The 21,601-nt window shown below is 51.8% G+C and overlaps 2 protein-coding genes across 2 annotated transcripts in view; both read left to right on the top strand.

Annotated features, from left to right (window-relative positions):
• Positions 1–4,084: 4,084 nt before the first annotated feature.
• HOXC11 (homeobox C11) lies at positions 4,085–8,444 on the top strand. Its single transcript, XM_428250.7, has 2 exons — positions 4,085–5,060; positions 6,398–8,444. The coding sequence occupies exons 1-2, from the start codon at positions 4,391–4,393 to the stop codon at positions 6,628–6,630; spliced, it is 903 nt and encodes a 300-aa protein (XP_428250.2). The 5' UTR covers positions 4,085–4,390; the 3' UTR covers positions 6,631–8,444.
• A 9,302-nt stretch (positions 8,445–17,746) lies between these two features.
• HOXC10 (homeobox C10) overlaps positions 17,747–21,601 on the top strand; it is a 4,767-nt gene continuing 912 nt past the window's right edge. The window contains exons 1-2 of the mRNA NM_001305260.2: positions 17,747–18,562; positions 21,523–21,601. The exon at positions 21,523–21,601 is cut by the window's right edge and continues 912 nt beyond it. Of these exons, the coding sequence (NP_001292189.1) occupies positions 17,776–18,562; positions 21,523–21,601 (866 nt within the window). The 5' untranslated portion in view covers positions 17,747–17,775. The remainder of the gene's footprint in view (positions 18,563–21,522) is intronic.

Here is a 21,601-nt window from a genome sequence, read left to right as displayed (position 1 = left end):
GTTCTGTTCGCATCGCATTGGGCAAACGAGGGCTCACTCCGGAGCGGGGCGGGGGGGGGGAAGGGGGGGGTGGTGTTTGGGGTGAGGGGTGGATTGGATTTTTTGTTTTGTAACTGTTTGCACAGAAGTGAGAAGTGCTGATCGTGGGAAGGAGTCCGGTGCGACGCCTGAAGAGTCCGTGGATGGAGGGGATCGGGGCTGCAAGGAAATATAGGGGAAATATAGAGGGAAATGTAGGGAGAATGGAGGGGAAAAAGAGGGGGAATGGAGGAGAAATAGAGAGGAAAATAGTGGGGAGATAGAGGGTGAATGGAAGGGAAATAGAGGGGAAAATAGAGGGGAAGTAGAGGGAGACTACAGAGGAGATAGAGGGGGCATAGAAAGGAACTAGAGGGGCAATAGAGAGGGAATAGAGGGGAAAATATGGAGAGAATATAGGAGAAATATAAAGGGAATTATTGGGAGAATATAGGGGCAAATAGAGGGGAAAATGTAGGGGAATGTATGGGAAAATATAGAGGGAATGCAGGGGAAAATTGGGGGAAATATAAAGGGAAATATAGTGGAAAATAGAAGGGGAATATAGGGGAAAATCTAGGGGAAAATGTAAAGGAAAATACCGAGGACCCCCCCCCCTCAGACAGCAGAACTTCGCCCCGTGCCCGCAGCCTCCCCAGAGCCACCTCCCGCCGCAAACGCAGACCTTTCCACCCCCATCTCAAGTTCCTCTGGGCTATTTTGCGCCCCTCCAACCCCCCCGCAGGATCTCCCACCCTGCTCTCCTCAACCCTCCCCCGTTTCATTTAACCCCCCCCCCCCCCCCCCCGTGCTGTCACCTCTCGCACCGCTCGGAAACGGAGCGGCTTCGAATGGCAAAAGGGGCCCGAAACGTTCCGGGTGCCAACCCCGGCTCTGCCTCCCCGTCACTCCCGACCCGGAGGAATGCGAACCGTCGGCCCCTCATCCCGTTTTATGGTGGTCACTTTGGTGGTCAAATTCAAGTGCTGTGACTCCACAGCTGTCTCCTCGGGGCTCCCCCTCGCAGGAAGCGGACAAATCCCAGACTTTAAGCCGGGTTTAAGCCGCAAAAACGACACCGGGGCTCCATTCGGATGCGTTTACCTACGGGTGGCAATGAGCGATTTGCGCACCTCCAGGAGAGGCGGCGGTTCCTTCTTTTGGGGGGGGTTTCTGTCTGTGTTTTGTTTGGGGTTTGGCTCTGATCCTTTTATGTATTTTTTTCCTTTTTTAAGCTGAAAAAAAGCTCTCATTCCTGCCCGCTTCGTGCCCGCAGTTTGCCCGTGCCGTACAATTCGGGGTGCGTGGAGCGAAAAATGAACATCAGAGAGGGATTCCCTTTTAGAACCGCGGTATGAGTTGGAAACAGGAGTTGGGGGGGATGGGGGTGGGATAATAATGACACCCATAAACAATAGCTTCACGTTATTAGTTTGTAGTTAGCATGAAGACCGGTCCATAAAAAGCCGAGCGAACAGATCGCTGACACTTTAATTAAAAGTTTTGCCCAAAACGACGTCCCAGCCATAAAATAGGGCAGATTACAAACCTGAAGGAAATCCATCTCGGCGGGCAGAGCTCTGCCCCTGTATTCGTCGGCCAAACGGTGCTTTTGGGGAGGAAAACACCGCTCATTTCGGGGTTACGGACCGACGGATACGTGTGTCTATCTCTGCCTCCGCACACAGACATACAGGGAGAGCCCCGACCTCTCCTAAAAGCGCTTTGATGAGAACGGCTCTCCCCCCTCAGAAAACAGAAAGCCGGGGAGGGTGGGAGCCACAGATGAATGAAAAGAGATGGGAAGGAGCGCGGTGCTGCGCTGGGCGGGTGAGGAGAACTCAACCTGGAGGAGAGACACAATTTAGCAAGTGGAGCCGCCATGTTTCCCTGCCACATTTCCCAATAAATGGGTAGAAATGCGACCACACCGCCCGAGCACCGCGGTGCTGCGAGCCCCGGTGGAATCCCCACCGCATTTCTGCTCAGGAGCCCTAAAACGCTCCGCTCCTCTGCGAGATACGCACCGGCTGCTCCTCTCCGTGAAAACCACCTTTACTTATTCCTTTTTTCCCCCTCCTGCAGAATGGTTGGATATCGGGGCATTTATCGGAGCCCGCAGGATGTCTTCCTCCTCCCCTCCCCTCCCCAAACCCACCCCAATTTCTCTCCCTCTCTCCCACTCGGCCAAAGCGGAGCGGCGAACACCAGCGCGGGGGCTTTGCCATTGAAACACAACGACAACCAGGAGAGTAAGAGGAGCAGGGACGTGCCCAGGGGTTGGCAGCTGCAATAGGGACACCCGAGCGGGGTCGGAGTTCCCGAGCCTCTTTTTGGGGTGACGGATTGCTTTTGTCGGGGGGCGAAGCAAAAGCCCCTCCACCGCCCCCCCCCCCTCCCCAAACACACGCGCACATATCCCGGCTTTTCCTGGTGCCAACGCTGAGGATGAGAGCTCCAGCGAGGGGCTGAGGTTCGCCTTTTTCCCCTCTTGCTGTTCGGATGGATTGCAACTCCATCTGACGAGATATTCTCGATCAATTGTACCACCATCACCACCACCACCAGTTCGATCCGAAGCGCTCCGCCCGGCACCGACTGCATCCCGTGATGGGATTCGCTTCGGGTTTACGTGGGGACAGCTCAGTTCTTTTTTCCTTTATCCTTCCTTCCACTGGCGGTGTTTTCCATATCCTTCCTTTTATTTCAAGGGATCGTTCCAGGGCAAAACAATTCATTAATTAACTAAGAAAAAATTCACGGGTCATCCCGTACAGGAAAGGGGAAAAACCGGAGGAGGACGCGCTGCGGTCTCTCCACGCAGAGGTGCGAGCAGCGGCTTCTGCTCCACAGCGAAATGCTGTGACCAACAATTCCCACCTCAGAGGGTTCCCCGTGCAGGTGAAAGCTCCATTGCAGCCCAATTGTTGCAACGGTTTTCTGCCGGGGAAGACTTTGGGAAGGGAGAGCCGCTCCTCGCATCCCCGACTTCAGGTGCTGAGGAGCTGCGGGAGGGGTTCGGGCTTTCAGGTTGAGGGTTCTGGGGGGGGATTTTTAATGTACACGTCTGTATTTTGAAAGCAATTGTTGACAAAAGTCGCGACATCGCCGCAGCAATCGGTGATCGCTGTTTGTTTCGTGTGGAAACGCAGAAGGACGGAGGGAGAGGCGGCTCTCGGGGCACGGAGGGAAGACAAACGACTTTAATAAGAAGATCTTTTTTAATTCGGCTGGAGGAATAAACGAGGAGAGCAGTGCTGAAAGCGCACGCATTGATTGACGATAAACAATTGCATTAAATATTCAATGCGCCACTCGGACGGAATAAATATTTAACCAAACGTTCAAGGAGGTTTTCGAGTATTTACCAGACACCGACCTCGTCCATTTGTCCTGCCCCTTCATCTACGACTAATTCGATATCAGAAGTCATTAAGGCCGGCCTGCTTTCCTCTCAAACTTTGCAACTTCGCACACGGCCACCGCTTAAATGGTGTCGTCGCTCCCGGCCGTGCCAACGGGCGTGATGTATAGTTGGTGTGCACATAGAGATCAACATAATTAGCGTATGTTAGAAGCTTGTTAATTAGCACCAACCCCCCCGCAGCACATCCCCCCCCCCCCCCCTCCCCTCGCGCTCCCAGAGAGATGGAGGTTTCCCCGTCGTTTCGCAGCGCAGCTGTACGGAGCGCTCACCCCTGCAGCAAACGGGGCCAAATGTTCCCAAACTTACTTACGTTTTCCCCGTGATTATATTGATTTACCTAAAGTCTGTTCGGGAACACTTCTAAGAGCGGGCTAGGATAGAAATAATCATCATAATAAATTACAGTAATCACCGTAATTAAAATATTACAAAGGGCGAGGGAGAAAAAAAAAAAAAACCCCACACAACCCAACCCGGTCCGAGCTCCTTAAGACCCTCCCTCTCCCCCCTCCCCTCCGCAGCCCCAATCGCCCCCACCCCATCTCCAAATCCCGCTGAAAGCAGAAAGCAGAATCCGAATGGGAAGGAGAGGAGGAAGGAGGAAAAAAAAAAAGAAAGGCAACTTCACGGCCGCCCCTCATAGTTGTGCTGTGAGCGCCTACGAGGGGTGTGCCTTCGGGAAAATGCATACAAATCTGCCATTGATTTTCATAATGTTTCTGCGGTGTTTGAAAACCAATCGTTTGAACCTCTGAGATCTTACCTAAGTGAACCACTCCTACGCATCTAAGTGCTCCAAACTGATATATGACAATATCTACTTTGGATCACGTGTTCCTCCGGAGCGACTAAGACGGATCGCGCGTCATCTCGCCTTCCCAAATTTTTTCCCCTCCGCACATCGGATCCAAAACATCTATCTATAGGAGCGAGAAAAGGAGAAAGATGTTTAACTCAGTGAATCTGGGCAACTTCTGCTCCCAGTCGCGTAAAGAGAGGAGCGCTGAGTTTGGAGAGCGGGCGGGTTGCGCTTCCAACCTCTACCTCCCCAGCTGTACCTATTACGTCCCCGAATTTTCAACTGTGTCATCTTTCCTGCCACAGGCCCCCTCTCGCCAAATCTCCTACCCGTACTCCACCAACCTCTCGCAGCCCGTGCGAGAGGTCTCCTATGGTCTAGACCCCTCCAGTAAATGGCACCATAGAAGCAATTACGCGTCGTGTTATTCCGCAGAAGATCTGATGCATAGAGAGTGCATCCCGCCTTCCACCATGACCGAAATGCTAATGAAAAACGAGAGCGCGTACAGCCACCACCACCCCAGCTCCAACCACCCGGCACCGACGGGATTCTACGGCGGCATGAACAAAAACACGGTCCTGCCCCAAGGCTTCGACCGCTTCTTCGAAAACGCGTATTGCGGGGCGGAAAACCCGACCGAGAGCTGCGGGCAGAAGGGAGAGGGCAAAGGGGAGGCTGAGCCCCAGAGCCACGCGCTGTCATCCCGCGGAGAGACGGGGATGGACCCGGAAGACGAAGAGGAGAACACAACTCCCGGCTCTTCAGCCTCGTCCTCCTCTGTCAACAAGGAAGGAAGCAAAAGCAGCAATTCGAGTAGGTAGAGCAGTAAACGGAAAGGTTAAGGGACTAGCCCGTGTGTTTTGTCGGTCAAATTTTATGTGGAGTTTTATAAGCATTCAAAGGATTTTATTATAACCTACAAAGCTCTTTCTTCCAACGAGAAGAATTTTTACGATGGGAAAAGCTCTTTGGAACAAAAAAAAAAAAAAAAAAAAAAAAAAAAGGAAAAAAAAAAAAGAAAGGAGATGTTAGGCAGCAGACACAGCATCTCAGAGTCTGTGAAATTTTAAAAGCACGCCGTCGTGACAAATATTAACTTTGATCATGAACTTACATGAGCATTTTAAAAGGATTTGGTCCCGGGTTGCGGAGGGTAAAAGGCAATTGGGCAGAACATTACTCTGCTGCCTGCGCTCTCTCTTGTAGGCGCTGAGATGCATGCGGTGCGTGGCTTATTTTTTTTAATATCTATGCATTATGATCGTCTTTTCTTTTTTTCATACAAATTAAAACTGTATGGTGAGTCTTTTCTCTCGGTGGGGGTGTGGTGCTGAGGGCGGGGGGGGTGGGGGGGGCGGCAGAGAGGGGGGGGTTTGTTGCTGGAGAGCTGAGGAATCCGCGGAGCGTTTGCTTAAGACTTTCTGTTTAAAGCTTTTTCCCCCCGCAAGGCCGGAGCAGCGCCCGGCTTTGTCCGACCGACGTGCGCTGCTTTGCTCGGCTCCTCTCCCTGCGTTCACCCGCATTTCCAGGCAGCTTTTAAAGCGCTCCATCCAGGCAACTTTGCAAGCCAGGGCTGAGCGTGGGGCTCTCTCCTTTTTTTTTTTGGCACAGGGGAGGGTTGTTTTGTTTCCCTCTTTGCTTTCGTGAGCTGCAGAAAGTCCCCGTTTGCAGCTCAGATGCGAAGTTCTCTTTGACTTTGATTCCCTTTTGCGTGTGTGGCGAGGACTGGAGTTAATCAGAAACTTATGCGGAACATCATATCTAGTTCCTATAATTCCGACCTCGCTCATGCTGTTTCTATACAGATAACAGATTTGCAGCCGAGCGTGCGCTCTCTTTTTTTTTTCCTCGCTTTCCCTGCACAGCTGCTCCTGCACCGCTGCCTTCAATCCCGGGCTGCTCTTTGTCAAAATAATCTCTCCGCACTCCAAATGCAGCTGCACGGGGGTCCCTTTCTGGGCTTCAAGCCCGTGCAGTGGGAAAAGCGATCGCAAAGACCCCGTGTCACCTCACCTCCGCGCTGAGATCTCCCCGTGGTTAATACCCCCCAACCCCCCACCCCCCGGCCCCCATCTATGTGGTCAGCGTGAAGGTGAGGCCGTGTGTTGCTTTTCCTCGGGATGTTGACGCTGCCTTCTGGTTCTTTTAAGGTGCTCCCCGAACGAGGAAGAAGAGGTGCCCCTATTCGAAATTCCAGATCAGAGAGCTGGAGAGAGAATTCTTCTTCAATGTCTATATAAACAAAGAAAAGAGGCTCCAGTTGTCTCGGATGCTGAATCTCACTGACCGACAAGTTAAAATCTGGTTTCAGAACAGAAGAATGAAAGAAAAAAAATTAAGCAGAGACCGCCTGCAGTATTTCTCTGGAAATCCCTTATTGTGAACATCTTTGTAATCCCCTCTGCTGGCGAAGTGTTTCGGGAAGGAACGGCCGCACGCGTGGCTTTGCCCTTTCAGCCGACAAAGCAACCTCAAAGTTTGAGCCTTTTCGTTACTTACATTTCTATGTCTGGGACAGTTCAGAGTAACAAAAGGAGTGAAACGTTCTTTCATTTACCAAACCGCTCAAGGACTCGAATTCCACGAACATTTTATTTAACTTCTTTTTTTTTTCCTTCTTCTTCTTCTTCTTCTTCTTTTTTTTTTTTTTTTTGGCCTGAACGAGATGGGATTCCTCCCTTCCACCCCCCCTCTCCCCTCCTCCCCCTTCTTCTTCTTCTTCTTTTATTTTTTTAATTATTATTATTGTTATTATTATTCTGATGGCGATGATGATTGGCCGCCCCCGTCCCTCTGAACGCATCGCAGCGCTGTGCGGGTGTTGTTGTGACTTCACAACGCGGCTGCGTTATCCCAGGAGCGGCCAAAATCTCCCTGTAGGATCACATCCCTTCGCCTGGGGGTGAGTGTGAGTGTGTGTGTGTGTGTATGCGCGTGTGTGTGAAGCGCACCAACGCGTGTGTCCCCGTGTGTGTGTGTGTGTGTGTGTGTGTGTGTGCACATCGCACCCCCCGCTCCTCTGTGTCCTTCCTCCTCCCCATGGCCAAGAGCCGGACCCTAATTTAAATCCCTGTCTGCAAGCAGAACGAAGATTCTCACCCCCCCTCCCACCCCCGCCACGCACCCTTTATATGTATATGAATACATATATGCATATATACATGCGACAGTGCCTGTGTGTATATATATACATGTATTCCGTGAGGTTCATGTTGAGTGGGAGGTGTTGGGGGGGGGGGTTTTGAAACCAAACGAAAAGACGTTTGCAATAACCGAAACGGTTTGTAAATAAATTTCGTAGTGTATTTTTTTCCCTTTTCTTTTTATTTCTTTTTTTTTGTCTTTTTTTTTTCTTCCTTTGTCTGAAAATGGGAGACGAAGAACGACGAGAGAACAACAGAGAAACAATCCCGAAATAATAATAATAAAAAAAGAGATGATTCTTTGTGTATGTAAAAGTGAATCCCCGGAATCCTCTGTGAAATTCTGTGGCAAATAAAGACATCGCAAGCTGTTCTACATTATGATTTTATTTGACCATTTTATTAGAATTCCCCCCTTAAAAGCCTCTTTGCGGTCATTGCGGTGCGGGTTTTTCTTCTGTCGGGGTTTTAAATACCTGCGAGCATCTCCGAAATATCATCATCCATATTCATGGCGCTGCAATCTGCTCCGAGAGGAGCGGGCTTTGAGGAGACCTCCGCCTCTGAGCCCACGTTTGGCTGCGAAGCGTTCGGCACCGAACCGCGATGGATGGGCTTTTCTCTCGGCCCTCAATTCGGCTCCCGATGCCTGCCTTTATTTTCCGGCCTCAGTTCATCTTTCTTTCTTTCTTTCTTTTTTTTCCTTTTATTTTTTGCCACAACAACCCCTCACGTTCTCTTTTTGTTCGTTCCTTTTAATGAAACGAATGGCACCACGGAGCTGCGTTTCCGAAAGGACACCGCACCTTCTCCCTGCAGAGCGCAAATGCAAAGTCAAGTCCTTCGATTCCCGCTTAAGAAAACAAGTTCAATCCCATGCACGGGGGCATCATCGTCATTTTTTCTCCCCCCCTCTGTTCTCACAATGACTTTTCTTTTCTGTCTCGCAGCCGCACAACGTTTTCGAGGACAAAGAAGACGCGGCGCACGAGTTTGGGGTCAATGCTGCGGTTGGGAGTGTTGGTTTGGAGGGTTTGGGGGGGTCCGGGTCGATCTGAACGCTCTCCTCTCGATGTGGAGCGATGGGATCGTGCATATGGACGGGGTGGGGGTGGGGGGGGAGGGGGTTTGAGAAGAAAAATAGAAGAGGGGATGAAAAAAAAAAGCCCAAAACCGGCAGCAAAGAAACAACGCATCGTATTCCCATCCATTGAGCGTGTTCCTGTAAAATTCTCATCCTCGCTTTTAAATACAGCCCTTGTGGAATGAAAGCGCTTTGATGGTGTGTTCTGATTTTATTTGACAGCGGTTGGAGATGGGGGGGGGAAAAAGGGGGGGGGGATTAAAACAAATGGAACCCACCGAAACGCGCTCCGTTCGCGCACACACACAGCCGAACGGGAGAGGGAATGAGAACCCAATTCGGTCCTCGTGATAGAGTCGTCCCTCCGCCACGAGGGGATGTCGGCGGGGATGGTTCTCATTAACAGAGTGGGAAAGGGAGGGGAGAAAAGGAGGAAAAAAAAGCGAGGGGGGGGGCGGGGGGGGGGGGGCGCGGGGTGGGGGGGAGACAGAAAGGGGCTTTGGGATGGCAAAGGGCGGCTTTATTTTCTCGTATTTATTTATTATTATTTTGGAAAAACAAAAATTGCACGGGCTGAAAGGACGATTGTCCCCGGTTGGAAATGTCAGCCCGAGGGTTTTCCCTTCGGATAAAATACGGGGAGGGGTTCGGAATGGAGGGCGGGTGGGGGGGGGGGGGGGGGGGGGGGGGGGGGGGGGGGGGGGGAGGGGGAGGACCGGAGCCATCTTCCCGCACCGCGCACGGGGCCACCCCGCAGCACCTCTCTTTAATGAGTGTTTGCCAAAGCTTCCCAAGGTTAGGAAAACCAGAGAGAGGTGCAATGAGGTGCACCTCGCGGGGTCAGAGCGGCAGTTAATGCTCCGTAACAGCAGCGGCTGTCCGGACAAAAGCGCCTCGTCTAGACATTGTAATAAAGGCTGCAGCACTAAACAGCTTAATTTTTCTTAATTACCCCGTCTGGCTAAAGGGAAAGACTTCCGCAGTAAATAGTAAACAAATAAGGGAGTCTTGCCCAGGGATTTTTTTTCCTCTCCCTCCTTCTTTCCCCCCCCTCACCCCCCCACAAAGGCCCCAGTTCAACTGCAGCACAATGAAACTGTAGGCCTAGTTCAAAGTTTTCGCGAGCTAAAATGGAATGCCAGTTGTAAAACCCAAGTTTATAGACCATGTGGGAGTTTACAGCAGCATTAAGCACCAGTGCCATGTAGGAAAAGGGCTGTTAATGTCGTGGGGAAGGCGGGGGGGGGGGGGGGTGGAGGGGCTGCGGGAGGGCGGGGGGGGACGCGCACACGCTGGGGGGGCTGTGGGGAGCACTGGGGAGCCCGTAGGCAGAGCGGGGATGGGACAGATGTGCGTCTCCAGCGCCTGTATGAGGAGGGGATGTGTGGAGGTTTTGGGGCCGGATGGCAGGGAAGAGCCAAAGGCCAAAAGTCTCCATGGAGAGGGGTTTCCCGAACCCCGGCGGGGACGCAGAGGTGGGAGCGAAACCCACAGGAAGAAAAATGTGAATATATGATGTCTTTGAACTTCAATAAAGTCAAGTCCATCACCTTTAACCCTTTTGTAATAAAGCGGAATCGGAGTGGGTCGCGGCTCCGCCCCCGGGGACAGGGGGGGATCGGGGGGAGGGGGGGACCCACATTTCCCCCCGAAAAAGAAAATAATCAGCAAATCCCATCCCATCCGTTTATGACGCCCCATATTTAACTCCGCCGCGCCGTATTTAATGCATTTCGAGGCGGGTTTAACACGCGCGGCGCGCACTCTTTATGATTGCCATAAACCTTTTGATATCTTAACGCACGACCAAAAAAAAAAAAAAAAGAAAAAAAAAGAAAAAAAAAAGTTTTTATAACTTTGTTTGGCGTAAAAGTTTTACAAGATTCCCTCCCCGCGCAGCTCCTCTTTTTTATTGTTTATTTCTTATAATTATTCTTTACTTTTTAATCGTGCCAGCACGCATGGAGGGTCCTCCATCCGAAAACTCCGTCCCTTTCTGGGTGTCCATCACAACGGCGGTGCCCCCATAGCCTGGGGGAGCCCCCTCAGTGCCCGCCTTAATGACACCCGGACTAATTACGAAGGCCCTCTGCAAGTGATACACAACCCAACCTGTTTCCTATCCCTCCCCGCATTTTCATTCCCAACATATTGGGCGCAGCTCCGGGTTACTTTGTTGTGAAATATTGCAGAGAGGGAAGGAGGCGAGCGGGGGGGGGGGAGCAGGGGGGCGGCTCCTAATTGGCTTCTTGCAGGATAATAACGTTCACTTATGTCGGCTCCCATACAAAGCAAATCATTTCCATTTTTTGGCTGGGGAGGGAGAAGAGGAGGTGGTGTTGGGGAGGGGATGGGGGGGATCCGCTGTAAGAGCTGCAACTGCGGAAGGAAAGTGTCCAGGGATTGTCCTTGTGCTGCCCGGGGCTGTGCACACCCGCACCCACCCTCATGCACACGCAACACCTCTTGCACACACCGCAACACATGCGGCAGCACCGTTTGCACACGCAGCACCGTTTGCACACTCCTGAAGGTGCCCCAGCCCCGGGCACGAGGCTCGTAACCTTGACGGTGTGTGTGCAAGGAGCCGTCCTGAGGCTAAACCTCCTCGGTGGCACGTAAATAAGCAACTTCGCAGAAGCACTCAGCAAGAGCGGCACACAATAGCCGCGGGGGGAAATGCGGCCTTTTGACCATTTGCACTTTTTCCTCATGGGTTTGACGTTGGTTTGCAACTTGGCCAGAGCCGGGATTAGAAAAGGCGAAGAAGAAAGGCGGCGGTTTTGGCAAGCGGACTCGAATCGACCATCAATCGAGCTAATCCTCGCCTGCGGATCGCGGGGTGGACGCGTTTATTTGTGTCCGTGGAGCTGTTGGAGCCGCTCCCGACGGACGGACAGGGCCAGAAGCGGCGCCCCCCCCCCGCCCCCCGCCCGGCCCGGAGCCCCATCCCGGCCCTTGTGGCCCATAACCTTCGGAATAGCGATCAGACGCGTCTCCCGAAGAAGCGCTGTGCGGCGTTTGGGGCTGAAATATGGGAGAGCCACCGGCAAAGCGGGGAGGGAGGGGGCTGTGTGTGTGTGTGTGGGGGGGGGGGGCGAAACTTCGGGGAAAAGATCTCAGATTTGAAGCAAAGCAAAGCGTTTGCGAAGTCGGGTTTCGGGTTTTTTTTTCAGCCCCCCCCACCCCACACTCCTCTTCCAATATTTTTAGTTTTATAGTTATCATTATTAATCACCGTCCCCCTAATCGGAGCGCTGGGAATGGGGGGTCGAAGGGGGGGTTGAAAGGGGGGAGCCCAGCCTTGTGCTGCCCGTGAAAATAGGAAAACGATGAGTTCTATGATTTTGCCCCAAAATGGCGGCTCATTAAGGCCTTATCCGCCTTTCATAAAGTTGGGGATCTGCGGATGCGCAGCATATGTGGGACCGGAGCACGTTCCTCTGCTTTTGATAACTCCTAAATTACAACATGAAACCACGAGAATGTGGTTTGCGACCTCATAAGCTTTGCCTTTCTTTCTTTTTTTTTTTTTTTCTTTCGTCTGGAGCGGAGGAATTGGGCTGCAGCACAGCGCTGATGGAGCCCATAAAGGAACTTTATTCATTTTCGGGGGAGAAAAAAAAAAATAGGAAGAAAAAGGAGGAGGGGGGGCAGAAGGGGAAAGAACGAATGTAAACATTACAATTGTTTATGTGCTACAAGTAGCGGAGTAAACTCGTTCGTTTTAATTGCGAAAAAGCGGCCTCAGCCCTTCCCTGGAATGAAGTGATAGGGGCTCAGCGGAGCCGCAGCGCTCTGCTCCAAAGATGTGTTTGATATAAACCGTATGTGAGGGCGCAAAGGACGGCCAAACTCTGTGTTTGGGGCCGCGAACAGCGGGGGATGAAGAAAGCAGAGATACCCGCGGTTATCTCCCAGGCAATGACTTCAGGTACGGAAAACAAAATAAAAGCAAAAATCAAAAAGCAAAATAAATAAAGGAGAAATAAAATAAAGGAGAAGCCCGGTGATTTTTTTTTTTTTTAATTATCAGTATTTTTTTTTTTTTACCCCAAATTCTCTCTCCGCCCATATGGTTCTCTGTAGTCTCGACCTCGAGCGGCGGTGCCCGCGTTTGGAAGGCGGAGAGCCTCAATTTTGGGGATCTGCAGCCCAACAAAGCCCCGCGGTTCCCGTACCCGCAGATCATTTCAAGGCTGGAGACGTCACATTGGATTTTATTCCGATATATACATATATATAAATATATATTTTACTCCCCCTCCCCCCCCCAATTGCTCTTCGTGTTACACCACAAACCGGAGCGCTGAGCGCCCATCCCCGCGGTGCTCCCCGGGTTCGGTTAAAGCGGTCCTTGGAGCACCGATGTCCATTGGGGAGCGCTGAGCTCAGCCCCCCCACGCACCCCCGGCTCGGACTCCGTTCACAGCGTTGGCCCAAATTTGGAAGGAAATCATTTCTTCCCATCGTCACACGCGAAAAATCGGAGTTTTTGGGGGGAGAGGCTGCGCTGAGCTCCCGGAGCCGCATTGCAGCCCTTCCCTCACTGCTCGCGCTTTTTACCTTTGCGTTACTCTGCGCCTTTTTCAACTCCCGTTTAACTCTGACGGGGTCTCTCCGCACCTCCGTCCGACGCTCCGTTACTCCCCCGGCTTCCAAACCGCAGCGCGGCCGCGAGCTTTGCCCGCACACAAACACCTTTCATTCCCCAACAGTGCCACAATTCCCATTTCCAAAGCTCTGCGAGAATTCCCCCCCCCCTCCCCCCCCCCTCCTTCCCTTTCTTTCTTTCTTTTTCCTTTTTTTTTTTTTTTTGGGGGGGGGGGGTGGGGGTGAGGGAGGGGGGGGGGGGGGGAGGTGTGATACTGAACTTAGTTGGAAAATTCACGGGAACATTTCAACACTGAATAAACTCGCCCCAAATCCCCGGGTCACCTCCGTGCTCTTTCCCATCTATGAATTACGCTGCGCAAATTCGGCCCCCGTCATCAAAGGAGGGGTCCGAACTCCGAGAGCAGTTTTGGGTCCCCGCAGCCCTCGATGTTGGGGGTCGAACAGCTCCAACACGGTTTTCAATACCACCTCAAGGAACATAATATCATTCCATAACTCTTTGACTTAAGTTACTCCGAAAGAAGGAAGCGGGGTAAGAGGGATTGTAAAGTTTGATAGATTTCTTGTGGTGATAGTTTACAGTTTCTAAGCCAACATATAAAGGCGTGGGTTTTATTTTTGCATCGCTGTTATTGTACTCCAGTGTACTTTGTCATAAATCAGAATTATTTCCGCTACAACACGGGGCATAATGCCGGGCAGAAATACAAATTTAAGGTAATCATTAAAGTGTTGCTACCAAACACTTCCTCGAAGCGAAAATGAATGTTTGTCATAAAACGGTAAGAAAAACTTGCTAAAAAATACAATGGGCGTAAGAAGCGCTTTCTCCACATAACTCACGGTTAAATAATTAGATTGAAAAGGGGACAGGTAGAACACCACGCGAAAGTCTGAGGGATCCTTTGTCTTCTTCCAATGGTCCGCATTGACGCGGTGCTGCGCCAGAGGGGCTTCGCTGTCCCTCTGCCCTCTGCTCCCCTCTTCCCTCCGCTCCTTTGGGGACGGTTATAGGGCGGCTGCGGCGCTGGGGACAATGGGAGGACCCGGGGCCGTTCCCATCCTCCGTTGGGCCGCGGAAGGAGGGCATCTCGGTCCGCTTTGGGGTTCCGATCCTCGGACGGTCCTCATCCCGCAGCTTTGGATCCGCGCCCCCGAAAAGTGCGTAAAACCCGCAGTGTGTTATTAAAGCCCTCGCGGCGGGCAGAGGTTCCCCTTTTAAGTTTTAATAGCGTTTGTTCGTATTTATTTTCCGTAATTAGAGCGAAGCATTTTTCCCAACGGGGGTTCCACTTAGGCTGATGAATTTTATTTCCCTTCCCATTAATGACCCATGTTTATCATACTTCTAATTATTTTGAACCTTAAACAATATTCCCTCGCCCGGAGACGCCTCCGTGCCGCTCTCTAACGCCAACTCTCCATTGCCACGGCCCAAAAAAGCCCCATCCCGGCCAAGTTTCGCATGACCCCCGCGGAACACTTTGACCAACAAAATGCTTTTCCACTTCCTCGGCCCCTTTTTTGCTCCCGAAGATGCTGACGAGCAACTTGCGGAGCTGCTTCCGAACCTCCCCACCACCCCATCAACGCTCCGAGCTGCAAAAAGCGGTGACCGAAACCCCCCGTGCACGGTGTAAATCTTCATTTTACACTCCCAGCATTTACACGTTCATAAAAGACGGGGATTCCACCGCCGCTTTCCCTCTCTGCGACCTGGAGGAGCTTTGCTCGAGGTGATGCCCTCCATTGCGGAGGAGAAAATTCGGATTTAATGTCACGTTTCGCCGTGCAGTGCAATTCGTCCGGCTCTCCTTCGAGGAAAGCACACCGGGAAATAGGGCGAAACATCGGGGCCACACATTCAACCTCGGGGCGGACAACGCAGGGAGCGAAGGGGACAAATTTCGGTGCCCCCCTCTACCCCCCCCCCCCCAAAAAAAAAAAAAAAAAAAAAGAAGAGCACACGTGGAACAGTTCGGCTGAGCGGTGTGAATTACTGAGCGGCCGCATCGGCTGCAAAAGTAAAGTAGAAAAGGGGGGGGAAAAATCAAACCGGGGAGGGGGGGTGGAAAAAAGCAATATAACACAAAATTGCATTGGTCTTTAATTTCATCACCTATAAATGAGAAAATATTGGCTCCCACACTAAAGTTTTATCCTTTGCTTATAAATATTATGTGGAATTTTCGTTGGATATCATAAAACCGAACGATTTCTATCAAACTGTTTTAAAAAGACCTATGCAGATAACACAAATAGAGGCAATAAAGTCGCAAATAGCTTTCCAGGGGAACCAAATGGCGTCTGCAGCCGACGAAAAGCTTTTAGTGTGCAGCAGAAAGAGAGCACGCGAAATCGGGGAGCGCACTGGGAGGCTTTTCTCGGCCTAAGAGACGGGAATTGGTGGCACTGGGGCGGAGGGGAGACCCGCACGTCCTCTCAACGCAAACCCGGGGGGTGGGGGGGGGTGCGGGGGGGGTGGGGGGTTTACGGCCCCTCTTTTGGTAATCTTTGGGAAAACGGGTTTTGCAGACGTGAGAATATTTCGGTGGGACTCCGCTCGGAACCGTTACAAATCACCCAAACGGTCAAGTTCCACTTTCTGCCTTACAATGAACTTTTTTTTTCCCTCCGCGATTTTGCTCCTTTTCCTTCCCCCCCCCCCCTTGTCCCTTCCCTCCCCCCTTTTTCCCCCCATTCCTTTATTCTAATTCCCTTTTTCCCTCTTTTTTTCCCCCCTTCTCCTCTTTTTTTCTTCTTCTTTCTGTTTTTTTCCTCCCCCCCTCCCCCTTTTTCCACACGGAAGGTGACGTTTTCTTCTTTGTGGCGTTTTCTTTTTGTTTCCCTTGAAAATGACTCTGAACCCGTCTCTTTCTAACCGTAATGATCTTGAAATTCTCGGCCATCGCTCTTTCTATTTCTCTATTCTCCATCGCTCTCAGCCGCCATCAGACTTCACCCGCCAGCACTACAAAACGCCGAAAAAAAATGCTTTAAAAAGATAAAATCTATAGAGCTCAACGCTCTATTTGTGAAATACCCCACAAAGAGAGGAATGCTGAGGATGGAACCACGAAGGTTTCGATCCCGTCGCATTGAAAGCACCAAATCTTGCTCGGAAATGGTACAATTTAAAAGCAAACACCAACTTGAGCGCCCATCGCGTTGCGCACACAAAAGAGGAGAGCGGATATATTGGGGAGAAAAGTAACTTTCTTCGCGCTGCCTCCACCAGGAATATCTCTACGTACATATCTACACTTCTATGCGATAAAATCTTAAGAAAACGGGGAACTTTCAGTTCGCAAAGCTTCCTGCGTGGTGTGCAGTGGTGCACCCCGGGTTGGGGGTGGTTTGTTGGTGGGTTTTTTTTCTCTCTCTCCCCCCGTTGTAATTTCCTGAAGGGAGACACAGGGAGAAAGAGATGGAGACAGAGAGAGGGGAGAGACCCTCCGGCCGCAGCCCCCTCGGAGCCCCTCGACCCCCGCGTTCCCCCCACGAGGAATTCCTGTGCGCGGCACCACAATGCCATCGCGGCGCAGAAACCGAAGGCGGTTGGGAATGAAAGTGGATAATTAAAAAAAGCTGCGTCCTTCGCTAAAGGGAACGGCAAAAACAGCGGGGGAAGCGGGGGGACGAGGAGCCGACCTCGGCTTGGAACCGTCCTTCTCATTCATTAGACGTAAAAAATAAAAGAAAACGTTTAAACAAATAAATAAATAAATAAACAAGGCTGCTTGGGGGAAATATTCAACCTGCTGAAGGAGCTCCGGGGTTTGGGGGAACGGGGGGTGAAGGGAGAGAGCGGATCCCTCATTTTTGCCCCCTTTCCCCCAGCCCCCCCACACACACTTTCTCCCTGGAAGCAGCAAAAACAAAGCGGCTCCGATCGCGTCCCCCGCACCCCTCCCCGCGAACCCCAAATCCTCTCCATTAGAACCCAAAACGAGCAGAGATGGGAGAAGCGAAGGCAGCTCGATGGGGCGGAGGGGGGGGGGCTGGGGGGGCGGCCGAGAACGAAGGGGAGAAGGTGGTGAACGGGGGGGGGGGAGAGGCAATAATTCCAAGTCCGATGGCTTTTGGGGGTGCAAAGAGGTAACCGCGAGAAAGCACGGAGGGAAACAAAAGGGGGGAAAGGAGAGCGGGGAGCTGAGATGTTTTTCAATATAAATTTCACCCCCCTCCCCATTTTTATTTATTTATTTTGCGGGGGAAAAGAAAAAACATCCGCTTTTTTCGATTTTTTCCTTTTTTTTAATAGGGGGAATCTATCGATTTATTCATCTTTCCATCACCTATCCATCTATCTGTATTATTATTTTCCTTTGCCCCCTTTTCCACGCGGGGCTCCGTTGGTAAACAAACGGGCGGGAGGGGAACGGGGGGGGGGGCGGAGGGGCTCTCTGCCTTTGTTCAACGTGAAGGTCCCGGCCCGGTGCTGGCAGATGTCGCTGTTGCTCCACCGGTGCCGCTCCCGGTCCCGACAACTTGACCCCCGTGACGTCGGCCCCGTCTGAATCATCAAGGCCATTTTCAATCCTCATTGGCCTGGGCATCACGTGGGGGGGGTGGGGGGGGGGGACCGATGCGTGGATAATTATGGTGCTTGATATTTTTTCCCCCTAAAAAAAAGATGTCAGCCCCTGGCTGGAGTATTCCTCCTTAAAAACCCTCTCTGAAAATGTCATGTCCCAACAATGTGACTTCTAACTCGTTTTTGATGGACTCGTTGGCCGGTACCTGTAGAGGGGAGAATTATTCCTCCAGCCAAGGGATGTACATGCAGCCTGGGAGCGATTTCAGCTGCGGAGTCATGAGGAACTGTGGAATTATCCCGTCTCTTTCCAAAAGGGACGAGGTGAATAGCGCTACCTTGTCTCTCAGCACCTATCCATCTTACCTTTCTCAGCTAGACACTTGGTGTGACCCCAAAAATACGTACAGGATCGAGCAACCTGTTGCAAGACAGCTCCCATCCTGCTCCTTCCCAACCAATGTCAAGGAAGAGAATGTTTGCTGTATGTATAACGCTGACAAAAGGGCTAAAAATGCCACAGAGGCAGCCCTCTACCCCAACCAAATGCCTGAGCCTTGCCTAAATGACCATGAAGTCCCCGTTCCTAGCTACTACCGAGCAAGCCAAGGTTACCCCTCCATGGAGAAGACGTCAAACTGCAGCAATCCAAATGAGTTTGAGGCAAGTTTTGAATCCAGGGCGAGCCTGAACCCAAGGAACGAGCATCTGGAACCAGCACCACCACCTCCTCCTCCTCCTCCTCCTCCGCCCCCGGTGGCTAAAGTGAGTTTCCCCGAAAACACAAAAACAGATAATACTCAGAACACATCCACGAACGAAATTAAAACAGAAAAAAGCGCCCCAGCACCCAAAATCAGCCCTTCGGAAGCAGAGAAAGAGCTGAATAAAAACACTGACACCAGCACTGACAATTCTGACAATGAAGCAAAAGGTAAGGGAATCATTCATTATCAAGTCGCTAATTTCAGCAATTAGTAATCGTCCATGGCTGTGAGAATAGCAGCGATACGGATATGCGGCGGCGCGCTCTCTGTGTGCGCCAGAGATGGGCACAATAATGCTGTTTTTGTGTCTGTGTGTTGTCGGTGGCTTTGGGAAAACGGAGATTTGTTCTGATTGGAAACGTATATTTAAAAATGTGTATATTGGAGCTGTTCTGGGGGGGGGGGGGGGGGGGGGGGGAGGAGGTCGGGGGGGTGTAAAGAGCGGTCCGCTCTTTGGGAACGCGTCCTCTCGTTGTGTGCATTGAGAGAAAAAAAAAATCGCTGTGCGTGTGCTTATGGAAAAAAAAAATGTCCTTTGCGTTGAGATGAGGCGGATTTGCAAAGATTGCGATATCGCAGCGGCTCCGGGGTTGTTTGGGGGAGGGGTCGTTTCGGGGTGCCGTGAGCTGGTGCTGTTTCTCAGGGCGGCTGAACCCGATTTTTTCCCCCCTTCCCCTCTTTCTGCTCTCCGCGCAAAGCGCTCCGTTTCCTCGCAAGGAGCGGATGGGTCTCGTTTGGGCTCCGACCTTCGGGAAGAAGGGGGTAAAAAATAGGGGAGAAAAAGCCGTTTTGCGGCGGCGAACGTCTCAACCCGGAGCTGTGCGCTGCGCCTCATTCGGGCGCTGAGGTTCTCGTTGGGGATCGGAGAGGAAAAAAGGATTTCTTTTTTTCTTCCTTGGCGAATTGAAGTCTCGTTGGAGAAAAGGAAAGGAAAAAAAAAAAAGAAAAAAAAGAAAGAAAGAAAGAAACCAAACCGCTTCGATGTGTTGAGCAGATGTTTTAAGTTTGGGACGGTCTGAAAAGAGTCTTTCATTTGCCACATTTTATTTTCGCGGTGGTGATTGCATATGCGCTGAAACAAAAAAGAGAAATCTCTGTGTGTGTGTGTGCGTGTGGATCTGTGTGCGTTTGAAGACGTGGGTCTGATTCTGCCCCGGGTGCCAAGGGCTTCTCCGGGGTCAATAAGCGGCGGTGATGCCAATGGGACGCATCGAAAGGCTTTCGAATGTCGGGGAGAAAACGCGAGAGAACGCCGCGCAGATTTAAGCGGATCGAAGCGCGGTGGGAATGTGTGTGCGGGGCTGCGCTGTGCGCGGGGCTCGGGCAGAGGGAGGCCGGTGCAGCGCGGTGCATGCGGGGCTGCATGCATGTGGCCGCCGTGTGCAACGTGCACAGCGATCTCTGTGCAGAACCCCTTTTCTGGCGTCTCCCCCCCCCTCAGTCCCCCCCCCCCCCCCCCACGCCCCCTAAAATCGGCCTTTTTCGAAGCACAGCGCAGAGCTGCCGTTTGTCACCCTTTTATTATCATTATTATTATTATTATTAGAAAGAGCTGCGTATCCAAACGGGGAACGGTGAGAGGGGTCGAGTCGCGGTTGCACCAAAACGCAACGTCAAGGTTACCACGACGCTGCAAACCCCTCTGCACCAAGCGCTGCACCGGGAGGGCTCGTTGGGGCTGAACCCCAAAGCGGAGTCCCACCGCTCCGGGGCCGTCATGAGGGCGGAAATGGGGAATGAAATCGGTGGAGAGAAAGGTTTCCTTTCGGTTCAGACGCGCAGCGCAACGCGGGTGCGTGGAGCACGGCGTGCTTGGCCCGGATATTCGCGTTGTGGGAGAAATTCCGCCTCGGTTGCAGCGTTTTCCAATGGTCGGATCCAACGTGGGGCGGATTTTGTCCCCTTCTGTTGTCGTTGTTTCCTTTGCATACGTTTTCTGCCTCGAGTTTTCGTTAATGTTGGTGCGGCTTTTGTTGCTTTTGATCTGTGTATGTATTTTATCCGCGCAGAAGGTAAGAGATCTTAACGTTCGAATGTAACTGAAGCACTTGGGGGGAAGATAGGGTTTCAAAGGGGATTTCCAGGGCTTGGTAACATAAAAAGGCTTTCTCCAAACGCGAAAGCGGTGCCAATGTCACACAGCACATTTTCAAGGTGTGTTCGTCTTAAATAAAGTTCTTTTCAACGAGCGACTTTCCCAACAGTGACACTCGCGCAGCGCTGGGGACGTTGTCACCATTGCGGGCTCCGCTTCGCTCTTCCCCTCTGTTCAGACACAAATATTGGCCCGGGGATGGTGCCAGGATATTCTCATGACCAAATTCAAAGCCCAAGTATTTGCCGTGTTTATTTATGGACGTGTGAAATACGTTTGCCTTTGCACAGCGCGTGTGTGTATATGTATACGGGTGTGGAGAGCGTGGAGAGTGTCTATGGGGTTACAATTACCTCCGAATTTACCCACGGCTCATAAAGGCAAATCTATTTCATACGATCCCCGCTCTGCGTTGGCAGAAATGGGGATCCTCAGAACGAGGGGAAATAGATTCCCTTCCCCGAGAAGAACCCGCTTTGGCCAGGCGCGGATTTCAGCATCTGTGCTTCATTTTGGGGGGGGGGGGGGGAGGAGAGTAAAGGGGGGGTGGCGGTTTAACACAGGGAAGCACGAAGGCTCCGAAAGCCGTACAGGGATTCCCGGATTTGGGGTTTCATTTGGGGCCGAATGGCAGTTTGAGCCCCTGCGGCCCCGGGGAGGCGGAGGCCGCCCCTCCTCCGCGCAGCGCTGCAACGCGGGGTGCGGAATTTCCGCGCTCGGAGGTGGAGGTGAGCGGCCGCTCCCACCGCGGTGCCCCCTCCGAACCCACTCCTCCTTTCCTGCACCCGTACAGAACACATCGCCCCGTTCCCTTTTGTTTGCCCGGAGGCGAACCGCGTTCTGCTCCAAAATATATATATATATACACACACACATCTCTCAAATTAAATTAAATTAAATTAAAATATAGAGAAGTCGATCTAAAACAGCACAACGCTTCGGCCACAGAAGCAGCTCTCGCCAAGCACCGCAGTCGGGTAAGTTCTCTTTCCCATTCCCCGGATACTTATGTAACGATGTTATTTTTAACAGAGGATATAAAGGCAGAAAACACTACAGGAAATTGGCTGACAGCAAAGAGCGGAAGAAAGAAAAGGTGTCCTTACACCAA

Source organism: Gallus gallus, chromosome 34 (assembly GCF_016699485.2).
Source record: "Gallus gallus isolate bGalGal1 chromosome 34, bGalGal1.mat.broiler.GRCg7b, whole genome shotgun sequence".
Lineage (NCBI taxonomy): Eukaryota > Metazoa > Chordata > Aves > Galliformes > Phasianidae > Gallus > Gallus gallus.
This window is presented reverse-complemented; position numbering and strand designations above follow the sequence as displayed.